Consider the following 15,255-nt stretch of genomic DNA (forward strand, 5'->3'; position numbering starts at 1 on the left):
AACGGATTAACTATTTCCGCGATCACTAGATAGATAACGTTTTGGATGCGTCTGGTGGTGTACCGTGTGCAACATGCACACGGTACACCGCCAGACTCGGGCAAGTGTGTTGATAGCAGCAGGGCGCAGGGCGAACGTGAACCCCACACGGGCACACCACAGCCACCTGTGCCATCCCCACGACCGCCGTGATGAATCTCCAGTTCAGTAACTAAACCGAAACACTATGATGTGAAACAAAATTTTTTGTCCAATATACCCAGACATACTTATATGCATAACTTTATTTTCAGTACCACATGCATAGCACATATAGTTCAAATGATGTACATATAGTTTACTTATTGTAGACTTATTTTTCATCATAGTCTTGACGTGGAGAAAGGTATCTGGTCGTTGATTATTAGTGGGAAAGTCTCAGCACCACACAGCTGGTGGAAGCCTAAGTCCTATAAGATGCGGAATTTCATACTGGGAATCGATGGCAACTGAACTGTTTTTGAGCTGCAGAAGTGAATCATTATAAGAAAGAACAAAAGAAATCTAAGAAAAATGTATGCGCGGCTCTTAGATAAGTATGAGTAACTGGTGTCACTGAGCAAATTATTACCGTTCATTGAGCTCGTACGTTTTGAGGATGCTAAACGATAAACATGTTCCTTTAGTTGAACTCATGTCGGAACAACATATGGGAACGAATACGCTTTCTGTCGCCCTCTGCCTCCAAGCGCCTCAGAGCAGCTACCTCGCTGTCGTCTTCAGGGTGGAAAGGTCTGTTTAGTCGCTACGGTGACCAACAGAACAGTTCTGACCCCGTGATGGAAAAGGGCCACCTGCTGCTTCCCAATACTCGGCGATGCACAAGGACATTTTTTTTTTTTTTTTTTTACCAATTGCAAATGTCAAACGAACAAATTACTCTGACTGCCACAGTTATACGGGGTGAACAATCAGAGGCTTGCGTCAGAATGACATGGTATTGTCCCTGGAAGACACGTGAATCCATAAAAAGAGATAGATAAATTCATCAATAAAAAAAAAAAAAAAACGTCTAGACATTGGAGAGCTGAAAGACGTGAGGAACAAGAAGTGTGATTTTTCGTAGCTTCTCAGTGTTGTGTTATCTCCTTATCGCACTAAAGATATAATGAAAGGTGGGTTTGATATTGTGGAGGAGTTTCTTTGGCCATTAAAGCGATATTTATTTATTTTTTTTTTATTGTACCATGTAAAGTTCTCTCCCTCCCTCCCTCTCTCTCTCTCTCTCTCTCCCTCTCCCTCTCCCTCTCCCTCTCCTTTTTCTTTACGATTTGGTTTCTTTTCTAGTTATGCAGGGGATTTTTCTTAATTCCCCAAAACTGAATATTTTTGCTTTTAACATCAAGATCGTTATGGTACTTTGTCATTCTATTTTTTCATTCATTTTTTCTTTGTAATAGTTCAGCTGCTTGTCACATTCGAAGTTCTGATAATTGGCGGTTAGATTCTTGGTATTGACTCTACTGTAGTAAGCTCCTGTAATTGGAAAGTTGCCTCTCTAGCCCCGTTACTTGGTGCTAACGTAGTAATGGCCACCAAGACTTTTGGATCCGAGTGATGCTCCGAAACAATTTGAACCAGGATTAGTTAGGCGTCATGAAATTTCAAGAATCCTTCACTAATCGCACTATGCCACGCACCGGATGGGTGTTATGGGAGTTAACCTCCAGTATTCCCAAAACCTAATCCAGGAGATAAAAGAATATTTTTATAGTAAACTTTTATTGGTAGAAAAATTATGGCACCGTGACATAACGTCTAATTTTACCAAGAAAGAAATCGTTCACTTAAAATTTATGTCGAGGAAGATAAATATATATTAAAGCAGCATTACATAATGTGATTCATTGTTAGTGCCTTTTCTTCGTTTTATAAGATAAATGAGAAACATACGAACTACATACAATAAAATTATTACAACCTTTAAACTTTGAACAATATGTCAATGTTTACTTGAGCGTAACGCAATACTAAGAACAACGCTAAAGCCCTAGAAGAAACACTAAAAAATTTTAAATACTGAATAGAAATATTCCCGAGCTTTAACTTATAAAACAAACAAACTACTACAGTGAGCCATAAGCATTGGTTCCATCCTATAAACAACAAGCTTGAAGCCCAGAAAATGTAGGTTGCGGAAGGAAGCTATTTCACTGCAGCGGTGATGGCGGGGGCAGGTGTAAGGAGGCAAAAAGAGAACGCTTGCCGCAGGACATTCTCCCGTTGGAGACTCCGCTACAGTTGATGGGAGTTGAAGCAAGATGTAAGATTGTTAGATTCCTGCACAGGTCAGAGGCAGTGGGTCTGGCGGTGGGATCATCGATCCAACAGGTGTGCATGAAGCGCCACAGAACAGCGTCGAGGAAGGCCCGTGGGGCCGTGTGTGGGTGGTGGTCGGTGGGACGGTGTCCGAGGTGCGCCACCTGGGGAATACACAATGGACAAGGTTGTATCTCCCTGACAGCAGACAAGACTTCCCCGCGCCACCACTCAGGGATTTATTCTTTGTGATGTTTTCTCCAATCAAATGTTTTGCCGTGTTTTTCAACAAGAGCTGGTTCACTCTGAAGCATCTAAATGTATGATTCTTTTCTCGCCTGAAGACTAGGACAAGTGATTTACATACAGGTCAAACCTGTCTCTTGCCCTCACCTGGTAAATGACGATGTGGGGGTGCAGACCTTCATAAGGCAGAGTGCGGGTCAGCAGATGCCAGGTGGTCACGCCCAGGGAGAACACATCGCTGTGGCTTCCTCCAGCCTCCCCCCGCAGCACCTCCGGGGCCTGATATCTCACCGTCCCCAGTATCTGCATAGCGAGTCTCCTCATGTCACCAGCTTTGTACAACCTCGTTTTCTCTCGAATGTAATATTTCACTTTTACGAAGATTCACATTCCACCTGATCACTAAAAAATATGACAGCCACACAAACAACCAGATTCGTGCCATACGTACAACGTCATCATTGAGTTCATCAAGTCTGGCACAACAGCCGAAATCCGCTATCTTGAGGTGACCGTCTACAGTAAGGAGCACATTGGCCGGCTTGAGGTCTCTGTGCGCGACACCGTGGGCATGAAGGTGTGCAAGACCACGACATATCTCCAGAGTGAACCTAGTGAATAAAATGTCGACAATTTACTCAGACAAAATAACATGAAAGTTGATGAAGTTCACAACCCATACTTGCAGAACAACGCGCAATGCATTTGGTTAGCCACCTGTGCGTGTGACACATGTTCACCACAACATCTACTACATTTAAGAGGGGAGGTTTTAAGACCTTTATCCCTGAGTGTTTGCTAACTCTTTCGGACCTGCAAGGGAGCTGGCAACTAGGTGGGCCTTTTTTCGTTTTATGTTTGCGTTGATCAGGTTTTCCTTATTACATCAAAAAAGTATGAAAAAAGCAGGTATGACTCACCTGACTCGCATCTCGCTGGTGAAGCTCATCGAGGCGTCATTGATAACTGTGAGCAGTGAGTGCGGCAGACACAGCTCACTCACTATCCACGCCCACCATGGCGCTCTATTCTCATCTTGCTGCTGCTGCTCATCACAACAGGTGCCATGCGCATCCTCAGCCGAAAGGCTGAACATGGATGTCACCATCTGCTGGTTCATCACTTCTTCCTATAGCCACCAAATAACGCATTTGATAAGGATTCTACAAAGCTCACTCTGTCTCTCTGTGTCTCTGTGTCTGTCTCAACTCTTACCTCCTTCCCAAACATCCGAGCCCAGGACACCCTGGCGCGGCCCTCGGCGAGCTGGGTAACCACCGCTAGCGTCCAGGCCAGGTGAGCGTGGGGCGCGAGGGAGAGCACCTTGGCCTCCCTGGTAAAGGTGGCCGCTGCCCGCCGCCCCCTTAACACTTTGACAGCCACGCCTTGCCCTCACCGGAACAAGAGGACGTAATGATTGCACGAGAGAGGAATAAGTGACAAATGACCTAACAAGCTGCTCTACTTACCGTGCTGAAATAGAGCTAACAGAAGCCTCGTAAAAGAGGAGAACAGATGGAAAAGTAACTAACGATTATGTTATACAGTAGCTATGACAGTATGTAATGTTGATGATAATAATAATAATAACCATAATAATGCATGAACGGATAAATCTACATCATATGAAATATTCAATAACATTCGATGTAACAAATTTGAGTGGATTGAATCTCTCACTGCTTTCTTTTCATACCTCTCACCTTTGTAGCTCCCGAGTTTCACGACGCCAAAGCCTCCTTTGCCAAGGACACTGCCGGGACACGAGGGGTTATGGAGCAAGGTCGTGAAGGTGCTGCCCGGACTGAGATGGAACGCTGGTTGGTGACGCCTGTCGAGATACACCTTTCATTAAACATCTTTCAATACGTAAGACTGCGCAACATGTGAAGGTGTCATCTCCTTGCCACGAAAGACAAAATGAAATGCTATGGTGTTTGATTTAGTTTGAAGACTATTACATGTTAGATATTAATTTCATATTCCTTAAATACACCAAAGACTTTCAGGCGTCTATTCCATGTGTTTCAGTAAAAGTACTGCCAATGTTCTCACATACAAGACCAAATGTAAATAACAATTTGTTTCAAGTAATGCCACGAAAACAAGATTGGGTTACTTCTAAATCATCTATACCGTGTCATTTTAATTTTATTAGCTTTCTTCCTTTGTGAAATATAAGAGTCTCGTCTCTACTCAACATTGTCTGGAAAATGGAAGGCTACAGTAATTAACATTTCCATAAACAATCCTCTAGTTTTACCTGTTATAGTTGGCAGTGGGAGTACAAGTCCTGCTGGTGGTATGCCAGGAGGCGCGGCGGATCTGGGCAGCAACAGGCCGGCCGCACCAAATCCCGCCACACGCTAAAGGAAACTCATTGGTCGGCTGATGAAGTTCCTCACTGTGGCCTTTGACACGCTCAATGGAAGATCCTGTGGGCCCTGAATTGTATTTATTCTTTGTGTGCTTCAGTATCATTTGCTATAAAGAAAATACGTTGTTATTTCCAGAAGCTTCAACTTAAATTGATTCAATATTACACCATGTATTAAACTTTTTCTTTTTGTAATTAAGTTATTGCCTTTCACCTGCCAAATTAATGGTGACATCTGGCACCGTGTTACTGATGCGCCTTCCTCCCATAGTCCTCGTTGATGAGTCTTTCTTGCCTCCTCTGTCTGTAACTCGCTCATAGTCTTCACTGGGCACTGCTCTCAGACCAAATGTTGGAAGGGGAGACACTACACGTGGCAGGAACAACAGGCTCGGGGATGACGCCAGACTCGTGTGTGTGGCAAATGTTGACTGAAACTACAGGGAAGGGATTCCATTAAAGACAATATTCATAACATACCGCCGGCCAGCATGTTGCCCTCCACAGCAAGTCCCTGTAGAGCACATGACCTGAAATAACATTCTTTGTTACCTATATGTAGAGTTTTTTGTAAAAGCTATCCTCGCACTGGTATCCTGCTTGTGTAGATGCCACCTCACGGCACAGTACCTGGGACTTGATAGTGCCAGGCGATGGAGAAAACACAGAGGGACCCCATGACTGCCGCCGCTGTCTGGAAGGATACGGGGAGAGGAGATTCAGATGCTGTGTTGCGGGTTCAGAGGTGATGTCCGAGTCTTCGTCATCTTGTTCCTCGTTCAACTGCCACGCCGAACCAAAGAAGCATTGTCCCGGAGACGTGGAAGCAAGGTACTGTTTCTCTCTTGGAATAACCAGCTCTGATGACTGATTTCTCTGTTCTGCCCGCCATAAAGGTGACCTATTTGAAATGTTTATCACTTTACTGAGGAAAAACAATAAGTTTTGATTACCATTTTACTACAGGAATTTTGTCACAAGATGATAGAAACACAATAGCATGTAATAAATCATGAAATATTTTCCAGTCTATGCCTAGGATGTGTGATGTGTAAGTACTAGACAAGATTTACCTAGTAACAGAGGCTGCCACGTTTATGGGGTGTCTGAAAGGCAACACTTGGTCGTCATGCCTGAGGGAGCTGCGGCGCCTGTCCGTAGAGACTTTCTGGGCTGAGATCCATGTCACATCAAAGGATCGCCTCCTGCCGGAAAGGTGACTGGGAAACAACCGTCCTTGTTGCTCCTCGCCGGACAGACGACGAGCAACGTTGAGAGGTGGAAAGATGAAAGGCGTCGGAGAGGGCACATGTTTGTAGGATATCCCGCATTGCACGGACGAGCCATTTCCTTCAGCGTGTGGAGAAGGAAATGTAGAGTTGATGTGACAAATCTGCGTGGCAAGGTCGTAGGCGGTGGGCGAGGCCCGTCGGCCGAGGGTTTCCTGAGGCACGCAGGCCGACAACCGCCGCGCGGCCATGGTCATGTCTAGAATTACACACAACATCGCGATACACATGCTAGAGAGAATGAGGAATATATATAAATGAAAGCTTTAGTCACTAAACACATCTTATAAATCATTCATTACATTTAATCTACAAGAAGATTAAAAAAGCGATTAACATATTAGTTTACCTCGGAGACGCTGGAGTAACCGTATCACCACCCTCACATCCACTCGCTCACTGTCCACTCGCTAGGATTCAACAGGTCCAGGTTCCACTGTCTAGACGTTACAGAGCTTCAAATGTGTTTAAGTATTCTGTGGCAGCGTGGTTGTGAAATAAAATTGAATGACGAGGCATCGAGACCTGATTCGGCGCTCGCGAGTGAAATGTTTATTTTGTGTTTTCCAATGACTCAAAGAACGCACACACACACACACACACACACACACACCTTACATTAACAGCTACAGATATAAGAAGGCAGGATACAGGTACAGAATACCCGGGGGCTTGGTAGTTCTGTGGTAAAGGGCTCGGGTCGTGGCTGTAATGGCAAAAGTTCGATCCTGACCCACGGCAGTTGCCTTGTGAGATTTGTGGTGCTTTCTCTTCAACTCCAGGTAAGGATTAGTCATAAGCTGACATGTCTGCCTTAATGACCCTTGTGCAGTCGACAGGCATAAGGCCCAAACCTTTCCTTTCTTTACAGAACACTCTCTCCTTTTGGCAGCACCAGTAAGTAATTAGGTAAGGTGTGGTAGTGCAGACACCATATAGTAAATCATGAGACGGGAACCAGCAGAACATTACTCCTCTGTGCCTAACTATAATAATGATAACAATAGTAGTAACAGCAGCAGTAATGATGTCTATATTCCACCACAATAATTTTAAGTCAGTTTATTATCATAGCATCATAACGTTTAGAGAGAGAGAGAGAGAGAGAGAGAGAGAGAGATTTGATTTGATACATTTATTGAAATAAGTAATATATATATACATATTCCTTATTACAAAAGGGTAATGGTACTTAAGTAGCCAAAACCCTAATCCTAATAATTATGTACATTCTCTACTTGAAATTAATGATTATAAGTTAGGATAAATACAAGTATGTGTATAAAATAGCATAGCCTAGAGTATAATAACAAATAAAATACATGTCAGTTTGTACAAAGAACCTATTGTCAGTTCCATACTTAGTGGCAAATGTTCTTGATATATTTGCAGCTTTGTAGTAGCTCCGTAATTTCATTGTTATTAAACATATGAATAATTTGGTCTGTCACAGAGGTAAGCGAGGAATGCCTGGCCTGTGACAGTGCGGGACACTAAAGCACGTAATGGTGTAGCGTGTGACTGTTTAGCCCAGCACACAACCGGCACTGTTTGTTGACGTCACTGGTTTCCACACCCAACTCCCAGTAGTATTTGTAACCCATTCTGAGCCTGGTACATACACTGTCTTTCCACGGTACGCGATATTTTCCATTGGTGAAATTTGTTTCACTTTCCATCCGTGTGTAGTGTCTTAAAGTTTCATTTTTTTCACACTGTGCAACAACATCACTTCTTTCCTTTTCAATGTTTGCTTCTCTAATTTTGTTTCTAATTTGGCGAAGAGTATTAGCACATTGCAGATCAACAGAGCTTTTCAGTGCTCCTTCTTTAGCCAGTTTGTCTGCTCTTTCATTACCTTGAATGCCGACATGAGAAGGCACCCACATGAACACAACACGCCGCGACATTGTCAGTTTTCTTATTAACACTTTACATATATTGGCCAGGCTTTCCAGAATAGGTTTAGTGCTCACCAGTGCCTCCAGCGCTCCCCGACTGTCACTAAAGATCCATACATCCCCTACTCCTCCCTGTAGCAGGGTGAGAGCCAAGTATAAGGCACACAGCTCTGCTTGAGTGGAGGACACGTGGTCGCTCACCCTATAGTACTGCTCCGTGTCTGCGTACCCTCCATTGTCTGTGACACGTCTCAGGAGTACACCACAGCCAGCGCTTCCGTCATCCCTCACCGATCCGTCACTGTAGACATGAGTCACTCCGCTCTCTTCCAGTTCATTGATGCTTGCCTCATACTGTCCCTTCAACTTTCCTACCATGTAGCTGTGCTTTTTATATGGTAGCTCTTTTATGGTGACATTAATCCTATCTTCTTCCCATGGTGCACATTTCACACTTTTAACTGGAGTGAGATCAGTGTCACTAATACCGTAGACGTGAAAGTTACAAACGAGTTCCCGCAGATAGCTTTTCCTCTGCCCGTTTGACCCTCTTGTGCCCCAGCTGGCGGTAATTCTGCCTCGTAGACTTGGGTCTGTTTGTGTCCGAAGATGCCTCACAGCACCTACAGTACTTACCACGCGTATGATGTTACTTATGCTTGGGAGACTAAGGTCACATCTCATGGCATAAATCATGGCATTCTTTGGACAATTGAGAATGACACGCATTGCCTCATTTTGAAGCCTTCTCCATTTAGTTATTGGAAAGGCTTCAAAATAAAGTTTAGAGAGAGAGAGAGAGAGAGAGAGAGAGAGAGAGAGAGAGAGAGAGAGAGAGAGAGAGACTCCTTTCATTCCTTAGAGAGAGAGAGAGAGAGAGAGAGAGAGAGAGAGAGAGAGAGAGAGAGAGAGAGAGAGAGAGAGAGAGAGAGAGAGAGAGAGAGAGAGAGAGAGAGAGAGAGAGAGAGAGAGAGAGAGAGAGAGAGAGAGAGAGAGAGAGAGAGAGAGAGAATTGTAATTAGGACAGAGAGAGAGAGAGAGAGAGAGAGAGAGAGAGAGAGAGAGAGAGAGAGAGAGAGAGAGAGAGAATTAGGACAGAGAGAGAGAGAGAGAGAGAGAGAGAGAGAGAGAGAGAGAGAGAGAGAGAGAGAGAGAGAGACTCCTTTCATTCCTTAGAGAGAGAGAGAGAGAGAGAGAGAGAGAGAGAGAGAGAGAGACTCCTTTCATTCCTTAGAGAGAGAGAGAGAGAGAGAGAGAGAGAGAGAGAGAGAGAGAGAGAGAGAGAGAGAGAGAGAGAGAGAAAGAGAATTGTAATTAGGACAAATAAGACTTGAAGGCAAATTCTCTCTCTCTCTCTCTCTCTCTCTCTCTCTCTCTCTCTCTCTCTCTCTATCTATCTATCTATCTATCTATCTATCTCTCTCTCTCTCTCTCTCTCTAAACTTTATGATGCTATGATGATAAACTGACTTAAAAATTATTGTGGTGGAATATAGACAAATGCGATCAGGTGCACAAAAAAAAAGAGGGTGTCTGTGGAACATCATTACCACTTTAAGGCGTTTTTTTTTTTTTTTTTTTGTTAAGGCCTATAGCGCCGTAGGCATACTTGAAAAATACATGTGGGAAGCGCTGTAAGCTTCCACCCATTATTACGCAGGCAATTTTATTCATAGTGGTACGGTGGTATCCTTATAAGGCCTATATCACCACCCAAGCGCATGTTTGCTGTAACCACCTAGAACTTGGTGACATGTAGGTAACTTTAAACCACTCGACAAATGGCATAGCTTCAAAGTGGTATGTGGTAGGATTCGAACCAATGCGTGGACGTCTGCTCGATCCCAAGCTCACTACCTTATCCACTACGCCACAGTCTCTCTAGACTGTTCCGTGATTATGCAGAATATAAGAAAAGAAAACTTTGTCTTGTTTGTTGATTTTAGTAAAGTATATGACTGGATACCTATAGAGGTAAACTAATAGAAAGTCTAAAACTCTTAGTGTGGTAAAATAATGATCAAACTATAAAAGCAATGTACACCTACACCAAAAACGTCTTAAAGTCAGCAGTAATTGAATCCTCTTTTAGTGTTCGTCAAGGGGCTCTTACAAGTTTCTTACTTTTCATTTTATATATTGACAACATGGTGAAGATGAAAAATGAAATAACAGTTGACAGTTTTCTGGAAAATTTGTATTTCTTAAATGGATGGATGATGCTATGATACTATCAAGTAGTAATGTGTGAGAAGAAACTGAATATTATGTTAGAGTACTGTAACGAATATGGTATAGTTATTAATGAAAAGAAAACTACTTTCTTTGTCATAAAAGGTCAGAAAACAGACAGACATGACGTGAGAGCGGGAGATTGAGCGTGGCTTACGCGACCAGATACCTGTACCTGGGCGCGTGGTTCACCAACACCGCTAAGTTGAAGAATGCTATTAACTTGCATGAGGCTGCCAACGAGACAGTAGTTAACGAATTTTCAATCTTTTGTGCGGCCAATACGCAATTCATGTATAAGAAGAAAGTGTTCGATGCAGCAATAACATCAGCTCTTCTATACAGTTGCGAATCATGGTAGAATTTAAAATGGAAAGCTTAGAAAGACAATGCAATACTCTACCTAGTGTGAAGTGTTTGGTGGTAGTTTCATTATTTAGGTGAAACAATATCGTATATAAAGTGAGTGAATGAGTGAAGATGAGTCACGTTTGTTTCTTCACTGGATAGAGAATAGTGGAAAAAATCGTGATGAGCCCGTGTTGGTCATTGTTTGTCTATTACCATCAAGGAAGGCTAACGGAGGTTAATACTTGAAACAATGTTCATGCTCGTGTGTTTCATGCCTTGTCTTAACGGAGACGTGGCGACGATCAACGTGAAAGTACTTCACTTGTCTCCACGAAGACGAGGTAGTGGTCCTCAGCTAACTAAACATTTCGTTAATGGCTCAGTCAAAAGCATCAGTGGAATCTATATATCTTAATTACAATTTTAGCGTCTCACTCCTTCGCGTCCTTCGTGGCATGCTCGTGCATTAATTGCAATAAGTGAGTGAGTGCCGAGAGTCGGGGCCGTTCCCCTGGATTGTCGCGCTGGCCACGGCTTACCCAGTCCTGGAAGGCGTCAAGGTAGGGGCTTCGTGTTCGCCTGGATCGGAGCAACCCCTGCAGGAGCTGAGCCAGACTGTACACGTCGGAAGCCTCGCTGCACGGGTGAGTGTGCTGAAGCAGTTCCGGTGCCAGCCAGGGGAACTTGTACGTGCACGAGGTCTTTCTGTAGATCTTACTGCTGCCAACCCGCCGGGCTAGGCCGAAATCAATGATGGTCGCCGTAGGGACATCATTGTCCATTTTAACGCACACGTTGTCTTCCTTAAGATCATTGTGAGCGAAACCCTTGTCGAGCACTTGTTCCAGTGTTCGCGAGATTTGCCAGAATACGCTGATGATGTCGACAAAGGAAGGTCCGGATCGCTTAAAGTAATGGCTAGATGTGATGCCGGCAAAATCAGTAATGATCTGTCGCGTGTGGACGCAGACCCCGACCAGTCGCTGCACCCCGGGAAGCCGCATAATATTCAGATTGACCGCTTCCAAGAAGAAAGCCTCGAATTTGAAAGGAGAAAACGTTTTGATGACCAGAGGCTGCCGAGTTTTCGGATCAACAGTCTTGTCGCACGACCCGTAGCTGCCCTCACCGAGTTTCTGGGTTCCCATGCTCACGATGTCTGCCACGTCACCAGTCGTGAGGAGAGGAACGCCCTGTGCCTGTAGAATTTGCATTGCCGCATTCTCTTGTTTAGAAAGCTTTCTTTGATTGATTTGATGTCTCTTTGATATTTCTTGTTTTTCTTGGTTTGCTTTGGATGAGGATGTCTCCACGCGCGTGGCAGCCGTCTCGAAAGAAAGAGACGAACTTACTGTCTCGCTGCGGTCTGTGTGCTCTGTGGCTGGAATCTTTACTTGAGAGGCAGAGGTCACCACACCACTCTGCCTCTTTGTGGAGGAGAGCGAGGATTTAGTCACTACCCTGGCTGTTACGAGTCGTTTCCCCTTGCAGTCTAACGTCGTCATATTGGTCGGCTTTCCTGTTCGGTCACTACCGTGTTTGCGTCTCTTAGTTATGCGAAACAATTGTTCGTTTCGTGTCGGTGAGAGACTGTGCCCTTTAGCGTGACGGGAGCAGGATTCTTCTGATCTTTGGTTCTTGAAGTCTGACTTTGTCATAATGGCCGCGTTTCCTGCTCGGTCAACACGGCTCCTGGGTTTGTTAGTGACGGCAGAAAATTCTTGGTGTGCAAGAGAGAAAAGAGTTTTTAGCCTCTTGGCGGAGCAAAGCCAAGAATCAGCCAGATCTATTGCGCTTAGTCTTTCCTTAACCTGAGCGTGTTTTTTGCCTCTTACTCGGTAGCCAGGCAGGCTGTTTGCGTTGTGTCTGCGTTTCTTAATCATTGCAGAAAACTCATCATGCCGTAAAGAAGAGATTCTGCTCTTCTGTACCCTGCTGGGTGATTGTTGCTCTTCGTTTGTCTTTGAGTGACGCACCGTGAATTAATTATATTACTGAGTACTCAGTCGCCAGAAAATACAATATGTTAATAATGGAGATAAATTGTTACTGTACCAACCATCGCGAAACAGCCTGTGGCTCAACTCCAAGCTGCCATTACAAGCAGTCCGCCAATCAGCTCCGTCAGCCTCTGTGGAGTCCCCTTCTTTCGCCCCTTCTACTCCCTTCTGGTGTCCCTCTCTCTCTCTCTCTCTCTCTGTGTGTGTGTGTGTGTGTGTGTGTGTGTGTGTGTGTGTGTGTGTGTACGGGTAGGTGTATATGCGTTTATATAGTACGTGTCCAATGTATGTTTTATATGTTCCTTTTATGTTGTGTGTCGTTGCTCATATTTTGGAATGTGTATGTAGGTATGTGGGTGTGTGCACTTGTTATTGTATGTAGATATTTGTTTGTATGCTGTTATTGTATGTATGTAAGATTATATGTATGAATTTGTCTGTATTGATGTGTTAATATGTATGATTGTATGTGGATGTATGTGTGCATGTGTATGGATGGGTGTGCATGTTTGTACTGTATTGGTGTATGTTTGGATGAAAAAGCATGTGTGGGTGTATGAATGTGTGTATGTTGTCATATGTAGCTTTGTAGTTTTGTATATGTTTACATAATGTATTTGAGTAAGTTTTGTGTGTGTGTGTGTGTGTGTGTGTGTGCAAATTCACTCATTGAAAATCGTTAAGTGATGAACATTGTTGCCATATGTCTGACTTGTTAGTATAACATATTGCGGCAATAGTGTCAGTATCCAAAATTTTTTTCTGTAATAGATATTAATTTTGCCATTTTGTATTGTTACGCTGGACATCTTATTGTTAAAGCGGGTTCACGTGTCAATATGCGACTGAAATTCCAAGTCGCTAGACGTATCGACTGAGCCCTTTTAGTCGGAACACATTCACACATAACGACTGGGAAGTATCAACTAATTGGCGGGAAGTGAGTGTAAACAAACAGCTACCCAACAAAATGTCTCCTCTGGTGACGATGACGATTGCGATCAAATTCAATCATCACAACTATTCAATCCTCACCTCCAAAAACACCCTGCATAGAGAGAAGCAGACATCGGGGAGTGGCATCTGTCTCATCGAACGCCGAGTTGCGTAAGCTTTTTTCTTTTATTTATTTTTTTTATGCAGGAGAGGTAACTGACCAAGGGCACCAAAAATGAAAAAAAAAGGCCCACTGGGTTGCCAGTTCCCTTAAAGGTCTAGTGAGTTATCCAAAATTTAGTGACAATGTCTTGAAACCTCCCTATTAAGTTAGTCAAGTCTTATAGCAAGATAGAAATACAAAAGTAGGCAGGGGGTTCCAGAGTCTACCAGAGAAAGGTATGAATGATTGAGAGTACTTATAGTTAACTCTTGCATTAGAGGGTTGGACAGAATAGGGGTGAGAGGAAGAAGAAAGCCTTGAGTAGCGAGGCCACAGGAGGAAGGGGAGGCATGCAGTTAGCAAGATCAGTAGAGCAGTTAGCATGAAAATAGCGATAAAAGATAGCAAGAGATGCAACATTCCGTTCCGGCGGTGAGAAAGCTGAAGACTCACTCAGAGGAAGGGAGTTGATGAGCCTAAAAGCTTTTCATTCAACTCTAGCTAATAAAACTGTGTGAGTGAAACCCTCCTAAACATGCGAAGAGTACTCCATACAAGGACAGATAAGGTCCATGTGCAGAGTTAGCAGTTGGATGGGCGAGAAAAACTGGCAGAGACGCCTCAGAACGTCTTTTTGCTGTAGAAGTGACCTTTAGGGTCCCAGATATGCTCTTTTTTCCTAACAAACTTCAAAATCTTCTCTACATCGACACCACATTTCTAACCTTTTTCCGTGACGTCACAACGTAAACAAAGTCGCAAATCGATTGAACTGGTCTTGTTTTGCGACTGTTTTTTCTAGTCGCTAGGCACCGATTTTTAGGGCAGTTTCACACGTGCCAATCTCTCTCTCTCTCTCTCTCTCTCTCTCTCTCTCTGCCACAAAGAAGACAAGATCCATTTCATTAATTTTTATATACATTATGTATATAAGGAATTCTTTTCCTACGTAATTCAAGTGTACATAAAGGTACATGTTACATTGACTAGAGGGTGTATTGGTTAATGTATGTACATAGTACTTCTGTGTGGGAAAGCAAAAGGTATATTGTGAGAATGTGGTGAATGTATGGTAACATATTAACACAGTAATGTTTTGGTACCTCTGGTGTGTGGCCAGCTGAGTGCTACTGACTAATGCATCAATTCCATAGTGAACAACTCCTTAACCGAAATGTACATGTCACAGTAATAGCTTTTGTTAGTAGCTATATAACAATAAAACATTTGATGACCTCAAACATACTAATTAAGTACACAAAGTCATTAAACAAGAACACTCAGAAAACAATGAAACACTGTGTTGGAATGAGGATGCAGGAAGGTGTGCACAATGAAACACTGTGTTGGAATGAGGATGCAGGAAGGTGTGCATTTTGAACATTGTAATTTTACTCACCTCAGACTGAAGCTCCTATTATCATTTTTTTAATAAAAAAAAATAAATAAATAAATGTTTTTT

At 43.4% G+C, this 15,255-nt stretch overlaps 1 protein-coding gene across 5 annotated transcripts; it reads right to left on the reverse strand.

Annotated features, from left to right (window-relative positions):
- Nucleotides 1-1,748: 1,748 nt before the first annotated feature.
- Nucleotides 1,749-6,694, reverse strand: LOC123511199. 5 transcript variants are annotated; one of them, XM_045266867.1, is made up of 11 exons: nt 6,560-6,694; nt 5,995-6,409; nt 5,552-5,822; nt 5,136-5,358; nt 4,808-4,988; nt 4,248-4,375; nt 3,760-3,935; nt 3,465-3,673; nt 2,996-3,155; nt 2,692-2,847; nt 1,749-2,462 (listed from the first exon to the last, which is right to left on the reverse strand). In XM_045266867.1, exons 2-11 carry the CDS (start codon nt 6,405-6,407, stop codon nt 2,190-2,192), a joined length of 2,190 nt encoding a protein of 729 aa, XP_045122802.1. In that variant the 5' UTR covers nt 6,408-6,409; nt 6,560-6,694; the 3' UTR covers nt 1,749-2,189. The 5 variants fall into 5 exon arrangements, with proteins under 5 accessions (XP_045122802.1, XP_045122801.1, XP_045122800.1 ...); XM_045266866.1 differs by having other exon boundaries at nt 4,808-4,979; nt 5,552-5,846; XM_045266865.1 differs by having other exon boundaries at nt 3,760-3,929; nt 5,552-5,846.
- Nucleotides 6,695-15,255: the final 8,561 nt, after the last annotated feature.

Source organism: Portunus trituberculatus, chromosome 31 (assembly GCF_017591435.1).
Source record: "Portunus trituberculatus isolate SZX2019 chromosome 31, ASM1759143v1, whole genome shotgun sequence".
Lineage (NCBI taxonomy): Eukaryota > Metazoa > Arthropoda > Malacostraca > Decapoda > Portunidae > Portunus > Portunus trituberculatus.